This window comes from Saccostrea cucullata, unplaced genomic scaffold (assembly GCF_032062105.1).
Source record: "Saccostrea cucullata isolate Sc308-1 unplaced genomic scaffold, CSIRO_AGI_Scuc_v1 ctg285, whole genome shotgun sequence".
Taxonomy (NCBI): domain Eukaryota; kingdom Metazoa; phylum Mollusca; class Bivalvia; order Ostreida; family Ostreidae; genus Saccostrea; species Saccostrea cuccullata.
In genome coordinates, this window is record NW_026930592.1 from 233403 (window position 1) to 244265 (window position 10863).

The window sequence follows — 10863 nt, forward strand, 5'->3', positions numbered from 1 at the left end:
GATGAAATAATAAAGAAATGAAGTGGCAGGGAACTTTGCTTTCTATGCAGGCACTTTAAAAAAAAAGAATTAAAAATAATTTTTGTTATCAATTTAGTTACGACTTTCTGGCACCAAACAGACTAAATTATCTTCCCAATTTTGTCTAGAATTGAATGAAAAAGAAAGGATTAATTCATGAAAGCTTCCTCAGTGACACTAAGTTAACTACGGACCGTCCATATTAATAATTAAATATTCTTTTGATTTCTCGACAGCTTGTCAACAATGACCCATGTTCAGTGCACATTGACACTGGTCGAAAAATTAATGTTTCTATTGTCAATAAAATATGCATGTTCCTGAAAAAACAAAAATCCCAGTTACTCCGAAAAGACCTCTAGAACATAGATTTATTACCTGTAGGAATTTATATTATGAAAAAACACGTGTAAGAGTAAATATTTTTAATATTTTTTCAAGAAAAACTGCGCATCTTAAAATATTTAAAAGTACAAAGCATAGTTCAAATCAATTAAAAAGATAAATCAACATATCTCAAATCACAAAACAAGGATTCGTCCATGAGAAATGACTTAGTTGTGTTTTATTTCTATTTGCTTGCCTCTATTCACGTGTTTATAAAACTTATGAAACCGGGGGGGGGGGGGGGGGGGGGGGTTATTCAATTACTACATATGTAGTAATATTAATAATGAGAATATATCTATATTTTGTTACTTCATTGTTGTAGTGGACATGGTATATCTTAAAAAAAACGTATACATATCTATCATGAATAAATAAAATACAAATTCGTTGGAATCTTGAAGTAAAAAAAAATAATAACCCCAAAAACTTTTTGCCGAAATTTACAATAAAGAAGTTATACCCACTCAATAATTTTACCATTATATGCTATACAATAGGAAAAAGCAACATCCTTGGATACACAAGTTTTTCTTTTCTCCTTTTCTCTCTTTGCACTGCACCGGGTTTAACTGCATCCTTCTCTCTCTAGCTAGATTTCATAGATTGTTTAGGGGGGGGGGGGTACTCTTATTTTAATCGTGACGCCCTGGTCACACCGTTCACAGTAGAATGAATCATAATTTATGCATTTTTTAACATTGTGCATCCTAGCTCTTCATAACGGTTTGTCTTTTCATTAAACACATATATTTACTTATTAAATTATTCCTGTCTGTGGTCAGGAGTACTTTTTAATTTAATTTAAACCTTTATGCAAGTATTGTTATGCAACTCATGTCTCCAGAAATTTGCCGATGACAGTCCGACAATCTCTCTTACTTGTTGCTTTTTTCTCTTTCAAAAAATTGAAAAATAAAGTTAATAATGTATTTCAAGAGTTTGGTTTCGAAATTAAATATCAACTTCAGTGACAAACTGTTCATGATGTCCTCGATCTTTTGAAATAATAAATATAAATAAAGGTCATTCCAAATCTTTGATCAAATACAAAGCAAAAATGACATACACTTAAATTGAAACGTGGTGCTACGTGCAGATCAACTGTAAAACAATGATTATGACCCTGATAACGATATTTGAAATGAGACACATACATTATTTAAAATCATAACAAAATAACGGGATCAAAGATTAAGGTAAAAATCATGGTTATACGATAAACACATCCACACAAAAGGGTAACGAGAAAATTTAATTCTGCCATTAAACTGTTGGGCATGTAGAATTATGTTTCACTTGACGGAGATTCAAAACATCCATACACACTGCGTCTCCCAATTCTTTGATTTTTGCCTTTTCCACAACCGTGTGTTTAGTTCCCCTGGACAAAGTCCAGAGATAAATATTGCCGGGACTGCATGTTCCGTCCGTCATAGTCTTTTCACAGTCGTACACTACAGCCAAGTTCTTGTAATCCGTGTGTAGAACCCAGAAATTAAAGCTGAATATCTTCTTTGTCATTGGGTTGTAGTAAGATTGTCGGAGTTTGGCTGGATGTCCCGGGAGATTGCTGACAGACCCCGTGATGTCCAGGCAGAATGCAAGAGAGGGCGCCAAACTTACTCTCCCCTCTATATAATAAAAGATAACAATTTACTGGAATCCTCATCTTATAATTGCAAGAGGACACAACGATTTCATTCTGATCAATTTGAACTGTATGACTTTATAATTTTCTCCTGTAGTAATAAAGCCCTGTATGGTAGCATACTTACCAATACTGACAACCTGTGCATCACTAGCATTCCTAGTAAAGAGAAAGGCGATATCAGATTTGTCTACCGGCATCTCTAATCCCTCAATAGGCATGATTTTGTTGTACAGGACAAGGTTCCATTTTTGTCCTCCCGAAAATCTATTGAAATCAAACTCAGACTGGACAGGAATATTAGATACTTGTGGACAGGAGTGTGTGTGGCTCCGGACAAATTTGGCCAAGTGGACAGCAAGCAAAAACACCTGAACAACTACCCAGCTGACCATTGTGATATTCTTCTGAATATTGACTCGAAGCACACTGGTCTAATATATGGTTTTCTTAAAGCTGAGGTTCCAGACGAGTTTGTCATTTTGACCTGTGACATCACGGGGTGAAAATGATAGACGGGGTCTCGTGTGGACAGGGACCGCCATTATGACACTTGTATTTAGCCGACAGTCATAAAACGACAAATATAGTATCTGTAATCAGAATCTCTTCATTACATGAACAATGATACACGTGTTCTTGACAAGAGTTTCATGTATTTTCTCTTGTCTAAGCAGAAATTGATATTGCTAACATTAAACTCTCTCTCTATTACATATACCTTCTTTCCGTGCAAAGAATATATTTAAGTATTAAGAAAACAGCCCATGAATTCGTCCTGTAACCAAAGAATTTAATATTGAAAAAAAAATATAGCAGTTTCCTGCGTACAATTTATTATATTTGTCCTTTCTGACATATTTTATTTCTTTTAATAAAATCTGCAACATTCCAACTGTGTGATCTTGAATAAACTTAGTATGTGACTCATGGCTTATTTCCGTTTTAAAAAGAGCTTGATCCTTCTTTTTACCATAATGATAGTAAGACAATTTCTTAAAACACAGACTAGAGCCTATTCTAAATCCTAAAGCTTTAATCATTGAAAACATTCCAGAGTCTACAAAATATGTTGGTTAAGCTATACCATAAACAAATTGCTTTATCAATCATATACAATGTGAAAATCCGGAAGAAAGAAAAACAGAGACATGAACTATACAACCTTTCACAGGTTCTTGCTTTTCTTTAGTCTTAAAGTAAAATTAAATGGTTTATAAAAGAAAAAGAAACATCGAATACAGTCCAGACATATATCTGTCTTCGTGGAATTTCTTTCTAAACTTTTATCGTGATTTGATAAAAACAAATAAAAGATATAATATGGTATGAAATAGGACTTTTTGCTTTACAATGGCACATTGGACTTGGAATCCTCATCGAGTACATGGGTTGTTTTTAGATAAGGATTAATTTATTTCCCTGAACAAGGTGACTGGTGATTAACTTTTCTAAACTTTTTCAGACACACAGAAGTCGCTAGTTTGTTTATTTTCCCCATTTCTACCGGTGTGTGCTATGGTTTTCCAATTTAAGGACAGGGTCCACAGATAACCAATACCGTCCATTAACGCTTTTAACTGTAAACATTTAAAACAGCGTCCCCCAGTTCCTTCTGGCACGCGAACACCACCGCCATATTACTGTAGTCCGTGTGGAGGATCCAATAGTGAAAGGATAACGGTTTCTTGGAGAAAGGGTTTTTGAAAGTCTGGTGCAGTTTGGCTGGCTCTACCGTGCTTTGAGTGATCTTGGATTTCTGGCTGGTACAGAATGGTGGAATTAACTTATTCAGGCGGATTCTTCCCACTGAAATCAAATAATTGACATGTTTAATAAACATCCGTCTGCGACTCTGCATTGACATCATAAATATTTAAAAATGGTTAAAATATTTATCAAGATCTATACAAGAATGAACTGTCTCATAAAAATAAATATTAGAAATTCCAAATATTTGAAGCAGTACATCGCTTTGGTTTTCATCGCAGCAACCAAACGTTTTATTTGAATTGTAATGTATGTTACTCATGCCAACACTTTATAACTGAACAAGGTGACATGTATTTCATTGTAAAAAAAAAAAGTTTTTTTTTTCTCTCTTTCTACGGTGTTTTTTTTCTCTTTTGTTTTTGTTCTTTTGTTTTTGTTACTATGTTTGTCTAGTGATTATTTTTAAATTTATATATTGTGTGTTCATTTTGACCTTGTAGGGAGAGGGCTAAAATAGGCTTTGCCTGCTGCCCAATCCCATTCACTTATGTGAATAAAATTTTGTATAAATAAAATGAACTGTCTTATTTTTAAACGCAGGTTACAATCAGCACCATATACATGTTCATATTTCCCCCCTCCTAATCCAATGTCTTTAGATGCATATTTGGCCTACGAAGAACCACTTAGGAATGAGCCTCCTTCTGGAATGTTTAGACAGATAAATTTAGCGGGAAAAATAAGTTATGAATGTCCCTTAATATTAAATTTCATTTGAAAAATAATTTTGGAATTGCCTCCAAGGAAACTTTATGTGAGAGAAAAAGAGATAAGAATTTAAATTCAGAAAATAGCTTTCTTATAATTCATCTACAGATTATAAGTGTTGTGTAGAAGGACCTTACATGACTGGTAAATTATCCAATACAAAATAAGTACAAGATTGGTCAACAAAGGACTTAGAGTCAATTGGAAATGGACTTACTCCAAAAACAAGTATCTCTTATCAACACTCAGACAATACAGAGGTCCCACAATGAATCCAAATCATGATTGATAGGTTTAACCAACCACGTATGCATGTGTTTTGTCAACACAAAAAGTATAGCTCCTTGCATTGGGAATATACACATATTGTATCTGGTTCTATCTGGCTTTTTTTGAAGTTTTAACAACTTTCCATTTAAAAAGTTTTTAATTTTTTAAAAAGTACAAGAAAATTTACTTGACAAGCTTTGTACATTTGTAAGGAACTCCGCTTTAATTCCCTATGGCAAAAATAGATTTGCAAAGCCTTATTGCACTTCTTCAAGGCATAGCATGGTCAATCATATGCAACTTTAAAGAAATACCGTGATTAATTTGCTGCTATTTGAAAAACTTCAGGTTTAATGAAGATTGATGCTTAATTTGTTCAACACCTTATTGGAGCCCCCACGGTCCCTTAGGTCTTTAATCTGTACTACACATCTAGGAGACAAGGTCGGGCATATTCAAGACGTACGTTTTTGGCTACAGTAGCCTCTAAAATGTGATGGACGGTGAAAGGGCAAACAGACAAGATATGCTACATTGCTTGTTTTATTTCAGATAAATAAACCTCAGTTTTTTACTCTTATAGGAAGGAAAATTTTAACAATGGGTAATTTAAGACACTAAAACAAGACATCATAAAGCCAGTAAACTCACCCATTTTGCCAGTCAATTCGGTGCTACTGTTCCTGAAAAATCGGAAGAAGACATTGGATTCGTCGAGTGGGACATTCAATCCCGGGACTGCAATCATCTTATTATACAGGACAAGGTACCACTTGGACCCATTGTCTGAAAATCTGTCGAAATCAAACCCCGACTGGACGGGGATGCTGGACACCTGCGGGGGTGAGCAGGCCGGTGGGGCAGGGTTGGCAAAAACCACCGGGACAAGGAGAAAAACTAGCAAAACCTTCATGTTGGTTCCCTCCAAACTAAATGCTATCCACGTCATAAACAATGCATTGCTTTAAATAGGGTTTCTTTCAAAAATTGTTCTCGTATGTCTATGCATTAGAGGGGAAATGACCGATATGTTGATAATTACATACACGCAATTAAACTGGTTGACTGGTGAATATACTCTTTACTTTTGTGTCCAAGGATGCATACCCAATCAATCAGAGAGAAGGAAACAGACCTTCAGTGTTGACGAATGTAAATACATGTAAGTGTTAGTGAGTCGTTACATCACTAGCTATGAAGAATGCACGTGAATAAAAAGTTCATCAATTATCTTAAGATCTTGTTATTTAATGAGCTTTTTAAGCCCCCGTAAATGAAGTTTCGGGGGTATTTAGTTTTTGTCGTGTCCGTCCGTCTGTCTGTCTCTCTGTCTGTCTGTCTCTCCCTCTGTCTGTTTGTCTTTTTGTCCGCAAAAACTTTAACCTTACCAATAACTTTTGATTTAGTGGAGCTATGATTTTTATATTTCATACGTGTATTCCTTGTGACAAGACCTTTCTTTGGGTACCACCAAATTTGACCTTTTGACCTTTACCTTGGAGTTTGACCCACTTTTACACAAAAATTTCAAACTTTTACTTTGGCCATATCTTTTGAACAGTAGATACTAAAGCATTTATACTTTACGTATGTACTCTTTGTTGAAAGACCTTTCATTGAATACCAACAACCTTCACCTTTTGACCTTGGAGATTTCTGTACTTATGAAAAAACTTTAACCTTGGCCATAACTTTTGAACGCTAAGGGATAGGGATTTCATACTTCACATATGTAATCCTTGTGAAAATGCCCTTCATTGGATACCAAGAACTTTGACCCGTTTACCTTGGAATTTGACTCACTTCAAAAAAGCAAACCTGGACCATAATTTTTAAAGGGTTGGGGATAGTGCTTTCATACTTTGCATATATAATCCTTGTGACAAGACCTTTCATTTTATAGCAAGATCTTTGACCTTGGAGTTTGACCTACTTTTAAAAATGTTTAACCTTGACTATAACTTTTGAAAGGTTAGGGCTACGGCTCCCATACTTTAAATTTGTGTTCTATGTGGCAAAACCTTTCATTGGATACCAATTATCTTGACCTTTTGACCTTGGAGATTTTTGTACTTATGAAAAAACTTTAACCTTGGCCACAACTTTTGAACGCTAAGGGCTAGTGACCTCATACTTCACTTATGTAATTCTTGTGAAAAGACCCTGCATTGGATACCAAGAACTTTGACCCTTGACCTTGGAATTTGACCCACTTCAAAAAAGCAAACCTGGAGCATAATTTTGAAAGGGTTAGGGCTAGTGCTTTCATACTTTACATATTTAATCCTTGTGACAAGACCTTTCATTTGAAAGCAAGACCTTTGAACTTGACATTGGGGTTTGACCTACTTTTAAATTTTTTTAACCTTGGCCATAACTTTTGAACGGTTAGAGCTAGGGCTTCAATACTTTATATAGTTAACTTTTGTGCCAAGACCTTTCATTGGATATCTATGATATTGATCTTGAAGATTACATATTTACTTACGAATAAACTTTAACCTTATCATACTTTCATTTTTACAATTGTAATTCCAGTGAAAATACCCTACTTTTGGTACCAATATATAAAATTTGCATTTAAGAAAAGTTTAACCTTTGCTTTGTTGCCATATGGGGGCATCAGTGTTTCACAAATACATCTTGTTCGGGCTTGCGTTGATTGCACACGTGACGTTAGGTTGTGAAAGTTCTTCAATGCAGTTGTATTCAAAATGGGATTATGGCTCACTTTGAGGGAGTCAAGTTTTTTTTAAATTTAAGTTTCCTAGTTCTTAAAAACAAGAGGCCCATGGGCCACATCGCTCACCTGAGAAGTTTTGAACATTCCGTTCTTTACCAGATTTCCCCCTTGTTATACATATTGTGACCCCACCCTACCCAACTGATCATAATTTAAACAATTTGAAATCTACACTACCATAGGATGCTTTGATTCAACATAGTAAAACTTTGATTCCCCATTGTGGCCCCACCCTACCCCCGGGGGTGACATGATTAGAACAATTTAGAATCTACACTATCCCAGGATGCTTCCACATAAGTTTCTGCTTTTCTGGCCCAGTGTTTCTTGCGAAGAAGATTTTTCCAATATATTTCTATGTAAAACTTTGATTCTCTATTGTGGCCCTGCCCTATCCCCCGGGGTCATGATTTTAACAATTTAGAATCTGCACTACCTAAGAATGCTTCCACATAAGTTTCAGCTTTTCTGGCCCAGTGGTTCTTGAGAAGAAGATTTTTAAAGATTTTTCCTATATATTTCTATGTAAAAGTTTGATTCCCCATTGTGACCCCGCCCTATCCCCGGGGGTCATGATTTTAACAATTTAGAATCTGCACTACCTAAGGATGCTTCCACATAAGTTTCAGCTTTTTTGGCCCAGTGGTTCTTGAGTAGAAGATTTTCAAAGATTTTTCCTAGATATTTCTTTGTAAAACTTTGATTCTCTATTGTGGCCCTGCCCTATCCCCCGGGGTCATGATTTTAATAATTTAGAATCTGCACTACCTAAGGATGCTTCCACATAAGTTTCAGCTTTTCTGGCCCAGTGGTTCTTGAGAAGAAGATTTTTAAAGATTTTTCCTATATATTTCTATGTAAAAGTTTGATTCCCCATTGTGACCCCGCCCTATCCCCGGGGGGTCATGATTTTTACAATTTAGAATCTACACTACCCCAGGATGCTTCCACATAAGTTACAGCTTTTCTGGCCCAGTGGTTCTTGAGAAGAAGATTTTTTAATGACCCCACCCTATTTTTGTCTTTTCTTGATGATCTCCCCTTGTGCTCAATTGGCTCACTGGTTCTTGAGAAGAAGTCGAAAATGTGAAAAGTTTACAGACGGACGGACGACGGACAAAATGTGATCAGAAAAGCTCACTTGAGCCTTCGGCTCAGGTGAGCTAAAAACCTTTAAAGGCATTGTAATCACCGACTTTGTTTAATCAAGGTTTTTCAAGTTTTCTTCTCGTTCAAACTGTGCAACAGTCATGTCAGTAGGTTTTGCTCTTGGTTATACATAAATTATGGCTTTTGCATGTCATTTATTTAAAAACAAGATGTAAAACATAATTATCCGTATGGCAGCTAATGGCGAGGGTTGAATTTTCTAAAATGCATGTCAAACTCCAAAGGTCAAGGTCAAAATTGTTGTTACCCGTAGTAGCCCCTTGTCATAAGGAATACACTTGTGAAATATGAAAACTAATAGTTCTGTTTAAAAGTTATGGCCAAAGTAAAAAGTTTTAAAAATGAGGGTCAAACTCTATAGTCAAGATCAAAAAATAGTGAGAAAATAATATAGGAAGACAAAATGTTTTCCACAATATTTTAAAATTGCGGTTTAAATATATGGAGAAATAAAATGAGAAACTGGTTTCTTTTTTTGGTGTTGTAAACATACACGTTCTTTCCATAGCAATGTAGTTCTCTTGTAGTCAGTTCAATTTTTTCAGGCCATCGAGCTACAGATCTGTAGGCTAGTTCAGTAAGTCTATGAAAAAGCTTTATGGAGAATGCATTTCTCGACAGACCAGAAATACATGTACAAATGTACTCTGGGTAGAACAGGTCAGAACCAATATACATGTACACAGTTGTAAGCTATGAATGACTAAACAAGAATAAATCTTAACCATTGGTTTGAGACAAGAGAATTAAACCTTAGGCCACTAGCACTACTATAAATAGGTTCAGATGTTATAAACTTTTCATTCATACTGTGTTTCAACTCACTTTCAAGTGATGGTTTACAGTGAAAGAACATACAATGAATTTCGTTGACACTGGTAGAGAGGTATGGATTATTACAACTCAGAACCTTTTTTTTTTTTTTTTTTTTTTTTTTTTTTTTACAGAAATCTTATACATGTATTTTTAAGTTCTTCAGTGATGTGATGATGTAATAAGGAGTGATAAAATTTTGTAACAATAAATATTTTATTTACAAAAGTACATTTTTACAATTAAAAACAATACATATTAAAGAACAAAGCATTCAATGCCGATTGCATTCTTTTATATCAGATCACAATAAAATATGTCACAGAAAAAAAAGGTCTTAAGAATAATTCTTAATGCACCTATATGAAGTATTTCTTACAAAATTCTTTCATGCAATGAAATGTGTTTCATGACACAATACTGTAATATTAAAAAAAAAATACTCAATGCAATGAAATTATTACAACATATCATAATATTAAAAAAAACACATATAAATACTTAAAATTATGCAGCTAATGGATTTATTTAGCCTATGAAGAAAATTAAAATATAACCTAAAATATCTTTATCAATATCATATATTACTTTGGTGTAATGCAAAAGATTTGTAATCATCATATAAATAATGTATTAATTTAAAGTATTACAGACTATTTGTTGATACTTTAAATAGGTCCAAAAAGCTCATCTTAAGTCCAAGTTCAAGTTTACAAATAACATAATATATTTTCAACCATAATCCTTACCAATTTACCAAGAAAGAAAAAAAACTTCAGTCCATAAAGGACAAATAGATTACCTGAGATCAAACTAATGTAGAGGCTTCACTACAATGACGGAATGGTATGATGATATGCTTGTAACAATGAGGGGGGAGATAACTCAAACAAAAAGAATTACTCTGTTCTGTAGCAGATTATTGCAATTGCAGACAATAATTCTGTAATTATCATTTCTATATAAAGACATCAATATACACGTACATTGTTATCATGGTTATTAAAAATTTGTTAATTCACATATTTTACAGCAACTCCTTCAGAACCATATGAAATATAAAGTAAATACTTGACCTCTGAAGGTTTTGTTTTTACATCCTTTTATCACAGCACACACTAAGCAGATTCACAGTCTAATCAGGCAGTCTCTCACACCCCTCCCATACACTGGAGATTTCTTGGCTTTTGGCACAAATAATGATGATAACATGGGAGAAAGTAATGATGGTGTAAATGTACATGACAAGAATTTAAGTAAGATTCCAAAATCAAATGATGGACGGAGAAAAATGATCAAAATATATAACAAAATCTGAGATTGGATT

At 34.4% G+C, this 10863-nt stretch overlaps 2 protein-coding genes across 2 annotated transcripts; both read right to left on the reverse strand.

Annotated features, from left to right (window-relative positions):
- Window positions 1-1496: 1496 nt before the first annotated feature.
- On the reverse strand, window positions 1497-3317 carry LOC134229189 (retinol-binding protein 4-B-like). Its single transcript, XM_062710893.1, has 2 exons — window positions 2187-3317; window positions 1497-2042 (listed from the first exon to the last, which is right to left on the reverse strand). Exons 1-2 carry the CDS (start codon window positions 2452-2454, stop codon window positions 1675-1677), a joined length of 636 nt encoding a protein of 211 aa, XP_062566877.1. The 5' UTR covers window positions 2455-3317; the 3' UTR covers window positions 1497-1674.
- A 318-nt stretch (window positions 3318-3635) lies between these two features.
- LOC134229183 (uncharacterized) lies at window positions 3636-5865 on the reverse strand. The gene is made up of 2 exons (XM_062710887.1): window positions 5462-5865; window positions 3636-3868 (listed from the first exon to the last, which is right to left on the reverse strand). Exons 1-2 carry the CDS (start codon window positions 5757-5759, stop codon window positions 3636-3638), a joined length of 531 nt encoding a protein of 176 aa, XP_062566871.1. The 5' UTR covers window positions 5760-5865.
- Window positions 5866-10863: the final 4998 nt, after the last annotated feature.

Bases quoted from the DNA above. Each gene is read 5' to 3' on its own strand.
- LOC134229189 (XM_062710893.1), bottom strand. From the start codon at position 2,454: ATGGTCAGCTGGGTAGTTGTTCAGGTGTTTTTGCTTGCTGTCCACTTG. The intron at 2,043-2,186 runs GTAAGTATGCTA...TTTATTATATAG, and splicing joins TGCACAGGTTGTCAGTATTG to AGGGGAGAGTAAGTTTGGCG.
- LOC134229183 (XM_062710887.1), bottom strand. From the start codon at position 5,759: ATGACGTGGATAGCATTTAGTTTGGAGGGAACCAACATGAAGGTTTTG. The intron at 3,869-5,461 runs GTGAGTTTACTG...ATTTGATTTCAG, and splicing joins CGAATTGACTGGCAAAATGG to TGGGAAGAATCCGCCTGAAT.